A 14,213-nucleotide genomic window follows, 5' to 3' on the forward strand; every position below is an offset into this window, starting at 1 on the left:
GTATAGGTTTGTTACAGGGCTCTTGATGAGTGCTAGGTAGATGCTGTTAATACATACTTTAAAATATATATATATATGCACCTAAATAGTGTTTCAAGTGGAAAATGGGGATTCAATGAAAATCTACTGATCTCTGCAGTATTCTCTGCATGCTTTTATTCATAACACTTCTACCCACTGAAAGTGTACTTGGTGAACTCATCATTTCATTCACTTCCACAGAAAAATGATGTAAAAGATGGGACTGGTAATGACATTGTACATATGACTTGCAAAGTGAAAACTTGTCTATGAAAACACAATGGACACTTTTATTAGAATGAAGGGGGAGGAGTGAGAATGATTTGTTTTTAATAGAGGTTCATTGCTTAGCTACTAGTCTGTCAGAGAGAGATTTGAAGAAAAATGTTTCTGATTCATCAGGAAGGAAAATAACAGCAGAGACAACAGTGCCACTGCAAGGATTAAAGAGTCTACAGTCCCAAGCCTATTATCCTTTCCAATACTGGTGGGTGCTTTCATGTACTGTCTCATTGTCTTCAACACACTTCAGTATCTGCTAATGTTTTTTTTTTTTGTTTGTTTTTTGTTTTTTTTTTTTTTTTTAATTTTCAAATAAGATGGTAAGAAAGCAGGTTATTTTCTGCAAGATCCTGATTACCACAGAATGTTGTATATAGATAAGGCAGTCTTTATCACTGGCTTTCTTGCCCTTCTTTCTCCCTGCCCAGTACAACTTTTTGGAGGATAAACATAAAGTTGTATTGCTATGTACGAGGAAATGCAATTTTTTTTTTTAAATACTGGAATACCAGGTTCCGTTACATTTAAAATTGAATGCTGTTATATGCTTACAAATTCGCTTGCGAGAATATGCTGCTTTTCAGTCCTGCAGATGATGAAGACTTCTTACATAGGTTCTTCTATCCATAAATCTAATTCCAGTACTTGTGTAAAACCTGAACATTTTCTTCTACAAATGGCTCCTTGTAATCTGAGATAAAGTATGTTGGAATGTCTTACAAGTGATTTTCAAAACAAGTCCATGTGTAGACATGGAAAAGGATAATTCATTTTAAGATGCTCGCCAAGAAATTATGGTGTACTTTGTTCACCATAATCTAGGACTTCATCCTAGATGTTGTAGTCTTTATTTGATTGAACAAGTGTAGACCAAGGAGGAAGAATTATTACTGATGGCGTTGTTAGGACCCAACTTCTGAATGGCCCTGAAATTATTTGCTAGATGCTAGAATAACAAAAACACTCTTCTTTAAACTCAAAAATCTCAAGACTCCTTACAAAGCTTGTCTGTAGAAGGAGGAATCTTTTTTTTTTTTTTTTTTTTTCTTATTGTGTGTGTCTATATAAAGTATATGTTGTATTTTTCAGCAATGGTACCACCTCATGTGACCAATTTCTGCTGCATCTTTAGGATATGCGCTGTGTGGGACAACTTGGGTCCTTAGTGCTTATTAAGTCCTTAAAGCTATATATACAGAGCGAGAGGAGCTGTTTAACATATCATGTGAATATGCAAATATCTGAGAACAGCTATGTGTAAGTGATAGTAGCGGGGCCCCCTTGACAGACTTCCATCATCTACGCCCTGTATGACACCATGTTAAGGTCCCTTATTATGTACGTTAATTGGTAAGCAAAGCTTATTAGAACTATGAATTTATTCTTTTTACTGGTTTCCATTTCTGTCATACTTGAAAATACCATATACTTAAAGGACTTCAAATAACAATCGCAGAGACAAAGATGCATGAAATTCACTAGCATTCAAAGTGAAACAGAATAAATACAAACTTAAATCCATGAACCTAGTCATAGTACAAGGCTTGAACCTGGCTGGGACAAGCGAAGACTGACAGTAATGAGACAAATCATAGAAATAGGATAATTATCATGCTGGCCCCTGAGTTTTGATGTTTTTTATTCAACTAATAATATTTGTTAGGTAGTGCCCTTGTGCGTGCCTTCAGAAAATGATCTTTTTAATTTAAAAAAAAAAAAAAAAAGTATAGTGTTTAAATGTAAACATTGCTACCGCAAATCTTTTATTATTTATCTATAGTTCTGAAAGGAAGTTTAGTACTGAATCCCACTTTAAGTTATAATCGATGATTCTATAATCAAGGATGCAGAAATGAAAACTTCTACGAAAGTATCAAAAAAAAAAATCTTCGGCAAAATAATACCACTGAAATGTGGGGACAATAACGAACACTTTCCACTCTACTCTTAAATCATTTGGAAACAAATCCAGTAACTGAGAGCCTGCAGAGAAACCAAATATGTGTATCCAGAGCTAACTCACACCTTCGACAATATCAGTTTACACCTGAATGTTCAGAAAACCTCAGGTGAACAAGATGTGAAGCTAGCATAAAGAACTTCGATATTTTAAGCTCCTGTGGACTTCCTCCTGGAAACCAAAATACCTGTAGTTGTCTGATAGCTTTAGTTTGCCATATTGGAAGCAATATACAGTGATTACCTATGTTTACCCACAGGTGTAGTTCACAGACACTAGATGAGCAGTAGACTTGCAATAGCAGATCCTCCTCTGGTGCCATCACAAATGTGGAGTCTTGTGAATGCCAGTTCAAGTCCTTGGAGGTTGAAGTAAATTGCTTTATACTTAATGCATACAACATCATCAGCACAGGGAGTTAGTGAGATGTAAATTCACACCCCAGTGTAATGTGTCCTAATTTCCCCAAACCCTGGAGCCATTTTACTCCTGAATGAGAGCACCCACATAGAGGTTTAAATGCATTTATTCGTTATAAGCTTCTAATTGTCCTTCTGTTGAAATAGCCTTAAGCATTTTTTGGCTGGTTGGGGGAATGATGACTGTACAGGTTCAGTTTAGTTCTGGGGTTTGGTTTGGTTTTGCTAGCCCCTTTCACTTTGGCAGCATATTACAACACAGTCTTCTTCTACTTTGAAATGTGTATTTTGAAATAGCGTTTCCAACGTTGGACAGAAAACAGGTCTAATTGCGTACTGTTTTTTTAATTAGTGTGAGTTGGTACACACCAAAATGCAGGGTGATCTATCAATGTTCATCTTTTTGTCTATTTTATCTGTTCCACCTGAGCATTCAGGTGTGATGTAGTACTCCCACCTGAGAGTCTGCAGCCCAGTCAGGCATACTGATGGGCAGAAATGTTTGTATGTTTGATTGATTGCTTCCAACCAGCTCCCATTCTGCTCGTGCCCTGACTGAGAAACTAAGACTTTCTATGCTAACTCTTCTTTTGATTGCATAAGTAGTATTAATTCAGTACTATTCTGTGGTAGAATAAGAAGTTGTAACAAAACACCTGTCTTCCATGTGGAGTTTCGTCAGGTGCTTTTAGGATGTGATTAAAATGATTCTTACACACGTGCTGGAGCAGTGTTCTACCCCCATTGGGGATGTTAGCAGTATCATCTGCTCTACCTGCTGGTTTTGTGGCACAGGGAGTGATTTAACTTGAAAGCAGCAAGCTTTGTTTTTCTCATAGAGTAAAATACAGGAATGTTATGATAAAACAGGGGACATAACCTTTGGAGCTGTTGTCAAAGTGTGCTTCCCCGCTGCCTCTTCAAGAAACAAGGTACTTCACGCAATGAACATTTATTGAAAGACAAGAGCAAGGACATCATGAACAGACATGCAAGTCTTATTTAGATGTGGTGTTTGCAGTTTTTTTTGTCTGAGTACCCCAGTATTACAGGTGTGCAGGGTGGGGATCCTCATTGCTGAACAGAACAATGCTGCTCCTGTCCGCATTTTACTACCTGGGGTAGTACAAGTAGCCCCCTGTGTGGGGGTATGGGGGTGGCGGTGTTTTTTTTGTTTATTTTCAGGGCCAGGCCTCGCTCTGCGCTGCCCCCAGGTTCCTCCCGGCCTCCCCCCCGACCCGCTGCCCGCCTGTGCCGCTGCTGAGGCGCGGGGAGTGGCCGGGGGGGGGCCGGGCCGTTCCCCGTGCCCGCTGCCCGCCCCGCTGCGGGCTGAGGCTCCGGTGCCCGCTGCCGCCTCGGAGCAGCGGCCGCGCCGCTTCGCCCCCCGCCCGGCTCTGCCTCTCGCCGCCGAGTACCGGGGGCCCGGGCCTCGCCCGCCGCCTGCCGCCGCCATTGGCCGCCGGCAGCCCTCCCCCCGCTGCCCGGCCTCGCCTCCCTTCCCCTCCCTCCCCGGGCGGAGCGGGACGGAGCGCGGGGCTCGGGCTCCCCCTCCCCGGCGGCTGCGGGCGGCGGCGGCGGAGGAGGAGGAGGAGAGGAGGAGGAGGAGACGGCGGCGGCCGCCCCTCTCCGGCCGGGCCGGGCAGGGCAGGGCAGGGCCGTGCCCGCGGGGGTCTCCCCGCTGCCCGGGGCAGCTCCTCCTCCATGAGCCGCGGCTGCCGGGCGGGGGGCGGCGGGAGGCGGCGCCGGGCGGCCTCGCCGTGAGGGGCCCCCCGGAGGATGCCGGTGCCGGTGCCGGTGCCGGCGGGGCCCCCCGGCGGGGCGCGCTCGCTGAGCCCCGCGGCGCTGTCCCGGAGCCTGTCCCGCCTGCGGCAGCACCGCGCCCGCTCGCGGGCCATGCTGGCCCTGGGGGTCACGCAGATGGCGCTCGGCTGCCTCATCGTGGCCGTCAGCTTCGCCGCCCTGGCGCTCACCACCTCGGCCCGCGTCCGCCACTCCTGCCCCTTCTGGGCCGGCTTCTCGGTGAGTCGCGGGTCCCCGCATCGCCCCGGGGGGCGCGGGGAAGTTGCTGCCGCAAAGGGGTTGGCGAGGACGGGGGGCGGCTGGTGAGGGGCAGGTGAGCGGCCCCGGGAGCTGCCGGGGAAGGGTCACCTCACGGGACGCAACCAAAGCGCTTAATTGGCCTCGAGGATCTCTCCGCAGTTCTTCCAACAGGCTGGAGTGCTTTCGGCTTCTCGAGCGCTCGTTAGAAACCCCAAGTGTCAGATAAGTGATTTGGGTTATGCGCTTCGGAGTGTGTGGCAGAAATGGTGCGACTTCAGAAATACTGCCTAGTACCTTCACACGCAGCGCGTTACTTGTTTTTTTTCCAGGTGTTTCAAAACAGAAGAGTAGTTCTGGATTAATTGTGTAGATATTTTTCTCGGTTTTTCTATGATCTTCGGTAATTTTGAGAAGAAACCCCAGTTCTTACTAGTAGCCTTGATATCATAGTAACCACATTCTTCTGAGTGGGGATTTCTGCGAGCAGCTGTTTGTCACGGTGAGGTGTGAATTAAGGATCCGATTCCTACATATTAATGTGCTAATAAAACAGCAGAGCCGGGGTAGATCTGGTTTCTTATCTCGACAGACCCAGCCGGAGTGTACACAACTGATGGTGTGCTCCCGCAAGCACAGCTTGTTCGAGAGTAGTTTATTTTCCCTTGATTGTGTAATGTTTGTGAGAAGAGACTTTTGGGGGCTATCAGTATGCTGTGAGGTACGCCGTCCTCATCTTGCAATTTTGGATACCTTCTGCTTTTCTCTTTGCTATATAAACCATAGAGAAGTACGTTTCCCAATTTGATTTTATGATTGTTATTTGCTCAGCAAAAATAATAGAGAAGAAAGCCATGATTCATGGATGCGTGTGGTGGGGATTGGTGGAAGGCACAAAAAGTAAGGGGACATAGTGGAAGACTGCTGGAAAGCCATATTTCCTTAATTGGAAACTTACCATTTTTATGTACAATTCTGCCTTAGAGATCAAATTATCAGATAAGAGAGAAGAGCAATACTTTTCTTCTAACCGCTTTTTTTCTCTGAGTCCCAAGAGATAAGGTAATAACACAGTTGTTTTAAAATATGGTGTGCCCCAAAGAACTTTTGGAGGCTTATTCCTTTACACAGCATTTTCTAAAATCCTTCCGAGGTATTTAGTGAGTTCAACAAAAAATTAACTGTGGTAATGCTTACAAATGAAGAATATCACTGGGGAAGAGTGAAGGCATTAAGGTACCCTCTGGAAAATATAGCCAAAGAAATAACTAAGGATGAGGTAGGTAACTTGAGAGAGCAGTAAATACTAATGTAAGAGTCCTTTTCCTGTCTGCCTGTTGTCAGGCATAAATGTTCACTCCTTTCAAACTGCTTCCATTTTTCCCATTAGAAACAAATAATTGAGTTGTTTGATGGTCAAGTAGCAATCTTAAACTCTTTCTGGAGGTGTGTGTGACACACTGTTGGTTTTACTCATTAGAAATGTACGTCCTGCTGTTGGGTAGGCAACATGGGCTGGATAAATGCCTGTGTTGGGCTCTCATGGACGTGCCTTCATAATAGTCTGAAAAACTGCAAGGTGTTCTCTGTAGGTTATTAATCATTATTAATTTGTCTGGGTGTTCTTGATTTGTATATCACAACAATAAGATATGATGGGGAAAAAAAAGATTTAATGACACTGTTAAAACCTGTTGCTAGGTGCCTGTTAAACCTGTGGTGTTGGCATATGAGAGGAGATGATGAGCACTGTTAATCACAAGGAATACGAAACTTGGGGTACGTTCGGTGTACGTTCTCTGGAGTTCATGGAGGCAGGGCTTTGAAAAAGTATGTTTCTGGATGAAAATGTTGTTCCATATCCAAATGGAAACGGTAGCACATTGGACAGCTGAAAAGAGAAACAATTAACAAGAAGGCAAGGGTTTCCTTCACTGTTCTTTGAACTATTCACAGTGAAATGGCTACTGGGAACCTCCCGGGGACTCTTGGGCCAGGACAAACCTTGAGATTTCTCATATTCAGTGCACTGGAAAACAGCAGATCCACAGAAGCCAGCAATATTTGTTTCAGGAGGCAAATCAGCTTTTGTTGGTTCTGAGTATGTTGTGTAGCCACGTGGAACACTTAGAGTTTACTGTGAAAGTTTGGAAGAGATAAGTAGCTTAGCTGAAGTGGGAATTTTCAAGGTCAATTATCCAGTCATTTGTACCTGCTGAACTTAGTGCACCTCTATTTTAGTTGTATGTTGCAAGTTATTGAAGTTGTGAATTATCATGCTTAATTGGCTGTTCTTTCTCAATTCATTTTTCTGCTTGCTCCCGTGCCTTTTGGAATCAAAGGACAAAAGAGATAATAGGGCTCTGTAAAGGATGAGCTGTCTGAAAATAGGGATAATGATTTCAGTAGTGTATTTATATAAAAATAAAGTGGAGAATTCTATTTGCAACTCCCTCTCTTTCCCTCTCCCAAAACTTCATTTTTTCTAACTTAACTCTGTGTAAATATGGTGTACTTCTTAAACAAAAAGCCCTAAAGTTGTTGGAGTTGCTATACAGTGCATCAAAGGGTTAAACTAGTTGCTGTGTGTGAGTGGCGTTTGCGTATAGAAATAAAGTTAATCATGTTTCTTTAGATCGTGTGATGATTTTGAGTTTAAAAAAAATGTGATATATTGCAGAATAAATTGTGGTAAATTATAAACACTGCTCTGAATTACTGGAACATCACTTTTGACGAGATGTTCTTAGATGGACTGATTTAAAAAAATAGAATATTTTAACAAATTCAGGGTTGATTTTTATTGTATCTAGAGAAAAATTAGAAACTTTTTTATTTTAAGTGCTTCCAGGCACGTGTATTTTTTTTTTTATTTTTTTTGCTTGGAGGAGGTAAACAGAACGGTAACTTTTGGAGTTCTGATTTTTGACAACACTTTGATTTAAGCACATAGTTGAAGCTATAGCTACAAGCCTGAACTTAATGTCTAATTTATAAAATAAAAATATACAAGTTTGCTTTCGGTTTTAAGTATGAACTTCCATCCTTTCTAATGCCATCACCATGTGTAACACAGTAAGCAAGCAGTATCCTCATTGTACCATTCTGTTAATCCTGCCACCTATCAAGAGTCTGTCTCAACAAAACGATATTAACGTGAGGATATAATTTGTTTACAAGATTGGTTTTGCTACTGTTTACAGCAGAAAGGAGTGTTGCTTAGTCTGAGGATTTCAGGATTTGTTGTTGGGTGAGGTAAAAAACAGGTACTTTTACATTGAATGTGTTTTATCCAGAGATGCTGAGGGATGATGAACATGTAGCTTCAACGTCACATTCACTCTTCACAAAAGAAACTTGTTTTTATTTATCTGTATTCATTATTTTCACATTTTTAAAAAAAGATTATTGTACTTGGCCTCCAATAAAAAGACTACCTTTTAGTTAAAAGAAAAATCAAAATTAAACGTATTATTTTAGCATTGATGGTACACAGCCAATGGTCAGAGTAACTTTATCAGTGATAAACACAAATACTTATGTCCACATTATGCATTTCACTGATTGTTGTTCTAGCATAAAAGTTAAATTGAATGTTACAGCAGTGAAAGCATTTGTTGGTCAACTACTAAAGTAGGAGGTTTTCAGATTCTCACTCTGTAAACAACCATCCAGAACATTCTAGGACACACTCTAAACTAGCGCTTTGAACATCTGGGCAGCATGCTGGCTGCTTTGTTATTCTGAAAATAACGCTGGAAGAAAGTGGTTTTATTGTATACCAAAAGTAGCGGCGGTTCAAACTAACTTAATCTCCTCATCTTTCTAGGGGCTGATTCCAATACCTTCTGGAAATTTGTGAAAAATGAGATTGTAAAATGAAATGCAGCTATATAGCTAGGTGAGGAGCATTTATGGGATGTGAGGGGTGAAGGAAGCAAAGACACTTCTCAGGTGATCCTGACTGCCAAGCTACTGCCTTAACTCTGCATTTTTCCCCATGGTGAAAGGCCACTTAAATATTCTGTGGGAAGCTTCAATTTTGGTGTTTGTTATCGAAAACCCAAAATATATTTAGTGAACTCCTAATGAAAATATGGGATCCCCACATGAAAAGTAGCTGTTTCCACTTGTTTGCTTTTACAGAAGCACTGGCAGCTGAGAACGTATTTAGTTTCTGAAAGGTTGTATCTTGTAAATCATAAGAATCAGGAATACGCATTAGTCAGCTTCTCTCTTAACCCAAATGGATGCCTCTGTACTCCTTTCTGCCTTCACAATTACTTTCTGAAAGAGCAATATTAACTCAAAGTGTGTTAGATTCGATTTTTTTTTTTTTGGTTTTACAATCATTTTTAATAGATACTCTTTCATGTGAAATATATTTTAATTACAAGTCAAGAACAAAAGGGGGCGTCAAAGAAGAGTATTTCTCAGAGTTGTAGCCACAAATATTTGGTTGTAAAGGATGCTTGAAAAAAGTTGTTTTGGGGATTGCATGGTTATTTAAAAGCGTCTGAATGGTATACATTATTTTTGTGCTTTAAATAACATTTTAAAAGTAGAACAAGCTAGAAAGCACAATAAAAACAAAGAAATGCCTATAAAAAAACAAGCTCATGCCCATGAGTCCACATTATCACTGTGTGCATGTAGGAGTTCTCTTAGATCTGTATCATGTGGTGTCTCTGACACGTCAATGACACTGCTACCACAGAGCCTGCTGCATGGTACCTGGAGAGAGGAGTGGGGACTGGGGGAGAGGCCAGATGGGGTGGCTGGTGCGCTTCCTTTCCCAGATAACATTGTGCAGGTTGGTTCAAGTGTTGACATCTTTTCCATGTTGCTTCTTAAGCAGGAAGGTTGCAAGTGTACCAGGAATGGCTGTCCTTTCAGAAGGACATTAGTAATGTTGCTGTGGGAGGTAGGATTAAGATTAATGTACAGGCTGAAGTCCTTCATATGCCCAGTCCTTCATGTTTGTTTTGGCAGAAGAGAATTTAGCCTTTTAGAAGAGTAGCTGAAAGCCATACCTCTTGCCTTATTTCAATTTCTATAACGGGGATTAATCTGGGCCTATAGGAAGTTGTTTAAAAATTAATTTGTTTTCTTACATTTTTTCCACCTTCCTCATGAAATCAGGTAAATCATGGATTTGAAATGAAGCTTCACCATCAGACAGTATTTTGGGTTCCCGTGAAATATTATTACAGTATGCAGTAACTAGCAATGATATTAAAATTATTAGCGTCTATTTCTGAAGTTCATGCTAATTCAGTAAATATGTTCTTGGCTACCTAAGTAGTATAGATAGTCAGTGCAGCTTTTCCTTTGAGCTCTTAAAGAGCTCACTGTGATCTGACAGACTAACTTCTGTTAGTGTGTAATAATTGTCCTTTGAATGGAGAGGAACCTTTACTGTAAAGGCAGTAGTGACAGTACAAATGATAAAAGTTTATACAGATGATAAGTAAAATCAACATCAAAATGCCATTTCGATGTCTGACTGTGTTCTCATGTTCCCTAACCTACATTGTGTGCTTATTTTCCTTCACCTAACTTACTGTGAAGAAAATGTCTGAAAGCCTAAATATCGATCCAGCTATTAGGAAAAGAAATCCCCAGTGACGATGCCTGTCAGCTCTAGATGAGGACTGTCTACAGTGTTCCAGCATATCCTTCATTTGTTTGTGAATGTAAGGTAATTGGAACAAGAGAGCAAAGCCGTTCTCTACCATTGAACCATAGAAGCAGTACATCTTTGCTTATGGAACTAGTATTCAGCACTCGATGCACTGTACGTGTCCTTCCACTTGACAGTTCCCTCTCATGTCCTGACAATTTAAAAGCTTCCCTTACAGAATGAATTGTTTGAGGTTAACTTGACATTTTCTCTGGATCAGCTGTTTTGGTTCCAAAAGTACACAAGTAATTATCTTGAATTGTCTGGTTAATTAACCAATTTTGAAAATCAAAGATAAGTAGTAATGGGCAAAAGAGGAGTCAGACTGAGAAAGACGGTTACTTTTTAATCTCTAATGTTCCTGTAAGAAATGATATTCTTATTTTGGGGGTGGTGGGGGTGGTTATTTTTTTGGTGTTCTGGCAATTTCTTCCCTTCATCCACAACTGTTATGATTTACATAACACCCATGAAAATAGACAGGTCTGTGAAGAATGGAGTTTTCCCATCTAAAAATGTCTACATCTGGTTGAATCTAGAGGCCCTGGAAAATAGGAATTACTTGGATTTTTTTGTTCATAGTTACGAAATGTATGAGAGACCCTAAACAATGTATTTCTTTGTACCCACTATACTGTAATCAGAAAAAAGAATCTGATGCCAAATTGAATACTGTACTAAAATGCAGTAATTGGTTATAGTCTGAATTCTAAAAAAAATTAGCCCATTTAGGCCACTTTTTTGAGAACTTGGGCTCTAGCCCATTACTGCATTTCAGTAAAAATTTGAGATTTTTTTTTTTTTTTTTTTTTTAAATTTGAGACAAATTTTTAAGTTACATTTCCATAATTTAGGGACGTCTGGGAATACTTCTGGTATCTTGCTTCAACATGTTAACGGTACAACATTAAAGAATTTAAACCAAAGAATGCCTCCTTTGCCTGTACTGTCAGTGCTTCAGAATTAAGTCTTTCAGACAAAAGTATTTTGGGCTGTTGTTGATGTAATCCTTCTCCAGAGTTTTAAGAAGGTAGATTGGACCAATAGTAAAGAGCATGTTTTTTTGCAGAAGGATTCTGGGTGGAATGGTGTAGAAACACTGAAACTTTTTAAATCACTTGGCCAGTAAGTTAACTCTTAAGCAAGCAGACAGCTGATGAAAGCAGTCAGAAATACCAGCAGCATCTAACAAAGTCACCAGGTGCAGTAAGCGTGAGTTCTTACCTGTTAGAAAGCAGATGTTCAACCACGCATCTTGTTTCCCTTGTGTGATTTAAGAGCAACCAGACACCGGTTCTGTGTTTTAAGAGTTATATCGGCTCCTACTTTATAGGCAATCCTACAAAAAATGGAAGCAGATGGATGTGAAGTTCTGACTGCCATCACGCATGCCAAAGAAAGTGCTAAAGGTGAATAAGATGTGAAAGTCTAATAGTGAAAAAATATGATGCTCTGTGAAGTGTTCTGCTTCCAGGAAGCAGAGAATTCAACAGTCACTGTAATTATATTTGTTAAATGCCCACGAGGAGCCTGCAGCTTAACAATAATGCACAATGATTAATATAATCAGTAGGCTCTTGTGGAAATAAGAGGTTTGGTGGTATAAATACATAAAATGATGCTTTGTATGAAGTTTTTTTTTTTTTTTTTTTTTCCTGGAGATCAGCCTGAAGAAGACGGATAGTGAATTTCTAATTTCACCAATGTAGCTTTGAAAAAAGAATGCCAAGATTTTCTAATTAAACTACCAAGAAATAGGCTGAAACAGAAAAGGTAGGCTTGCACACTAGAAAAGAGGGAGGGTCTCCATCAGAAAAAGATACCTGATGCAGCTGTTTTAGAAAGTGGATCTCTCAGAAGCAGTCATCAACTTCTTGTTAATTTCAGTGCCAAACCATCCAATGTATTTTTAGTATTAAAATGAGCATATTTGGTGTCTGTTAAAGGATGCTTCTATCAGTTATCTGGAAGAAATATTTGTTCCCCCAGCTGCTATTTGAAATGCCTCAGGAATGGGAAGATGAGAATCCGTACCTTCTCAGACAGGATCACACCTCCTTAGTCCCAAAAGTACTTGCTGAAGAAATGTGCTCCTTCTGTAACCTGTTCCTTCTGCATTTCAACATCTGAGAAGTGGTGATCTGTTGTTTTACAAAGCCATAAATAGGCTGTACCGTTGGATAACAAGGTTGTACAGATGTGCTGAGGGAGCTGTAATAATCATCATAGTCATGAGTTCTTCACTTTCTTTGTCTGATACAGAAAAACTTTTTCTAGTCTAACCTCTCAGTATATTTTAAGAATAACTAAGATGTTACAGAGACAGTGAATTTATTTATTTCAGTTATAAAGTAAAGCTTAGGGAAAGTATTAACAGATAATGCAAGGAATATTCTCATTCAAACCTAGGATTATAATCATAGCATTAGTAGATGTATAGTTTTGCTGTTTATAATCCTGTGGGGAATTGTAAGTTATATAGAAGTAACCTTCTGAAATTTAAAAATCATTTCTGCACAGTCATTTATTTATTGGAGGTTACTAATACTACGTAAGCTGATCTTTTAAGAGTGGACTACTCATTCTATTTTTCTCTACAAATTGGAGGTTAAATTTTCAGGGAAAAGGGTTAGAGGGAATTCTTTTTCTTCATTATGGAAGAATATCCCATTTTTTGGCTTTCTCGTCGATGATTGTAGCAGTCCCCAGTGCCTGTGTTGAGAAGCCAGGAGCAGTTCATTGCTGCTTCTCTCAAGTTGCCTGAGCTTCTAGCTCTTGTCCTGTGCATATGCCTTTTGAAGTCATCCTTGGTATCTTTGCCTGTGGTTGTTGACTTCTTGATCTGTTATGTTACTCTTCCTCAGATTAGCATCACATCTGTTCTGACCAGTTTGGGCAGGTACTTTTTTTTTTTATTATTATTTGTTGTTGTTGATAGTCTGTTCCAGTTGTTAACTATCCCTGTTTTGAAAACCATTTACTTATTTCCTGAAGCATTCCTTTGTACCATTAAACCCCATTATTTCTTCTTCTGTTCTCAGTGGACGTTGGAATATGCTTTATTATTTCACAACAACTGCCTGTATACTTGAAGGCAGCTACTGAGTGTCCCTTCTGTCGGTAAATTAAACACCTGCAGTCTTTTTATCATTATATGTGGATCTCTGATCCTTTCCATTGCTCTTCTTTTCATCATTTAGCTCCTTCATTGAAAATGTTGATCAAAGAAAAATCTCTGTAGAATTTAACATGATAATTCTTAACCATTGCTTGCTATCAAATAGTCAAATATGTTTCATGCATGGTTTTCTACCAGCTGTATTCTGAACACAAAGAAAAACAACCCCCCAAAGCATTAACCTTGTGATTGATCTTAACAAGGATTCTAGCTTAGTTATATGAGAACGGCAAGAAACGTTAGTCATGAAGTTCATTCTGCCAATGAGTGTTGACAAGAGGAATGGGATTCTTTAGATATCAGAATTGGCTTTTACCAGTAGCTTTGTCTCCTTATGCATCAGCAGAGATAAAAGGCTGATGTGCAAGTGGCACACTTTTCTGAGGGCATAGAGGTGATGTCCTAAATAAAAATGAAATTAAGCCAGTGAAAAAGCAGCATAGAGAAGACGCTTGCAATAACCAAATTTTTTTGGCTCTCTTTTCTCCAAGTTTTAACCAACTTGTTTGTTCAAGAGTATACTGGTGCTATGTGGGCTAGCGAGGTTACTTTTTAAAGTGTAAGTGCAGGCTCACATTTGGAAGCTACAAATCACAAGTGTTGTCAGTGATGAAAGGACTGCTAATATAATAT

The 14,213-nt window shown here is 40.2% G+C and overlaps 1 protein-coding gene across 1 annotated transcript in view; it reads left to right on the forward strand.

Annotated features, from left to right (window-relative positions):
• The first annotated feature begins 4,458 nt into the window (after window positions 1-4,458).
• FAM189A1 (family with sequence similarity 189 member A1) overlaps window positions 4,459-14,213 on the forward strand; it is a 129,553-nt gene continuing 119,798 nt past the window's right edge. The window contains exon 1 of the mRNA XM_032194951.1: window positions 4,459-4,701. Coding sequence (XP_032050842.1) covers window positions 4,459-4,701 — 243 coding nt within the window. The remainder of the gene's footprint in view (window positions 4,702-14,213) is intronic.

Source organism: Aythya fuligula, chromosome 11 (genome assembly GCF_009819795.1).
Source record: "Aythya fuligula isolate bAytFul2 chromosome 11, bAytFul2.pri, whole genome shotgun sequence".
In the NCBI taxonomy this organism is placed as follows: domain Eukaryota; kingdom Metazoa; phylum Chordata; class Aves; order Anseriformes; family Anatidae; genus Aythya; species Aythya fuligula.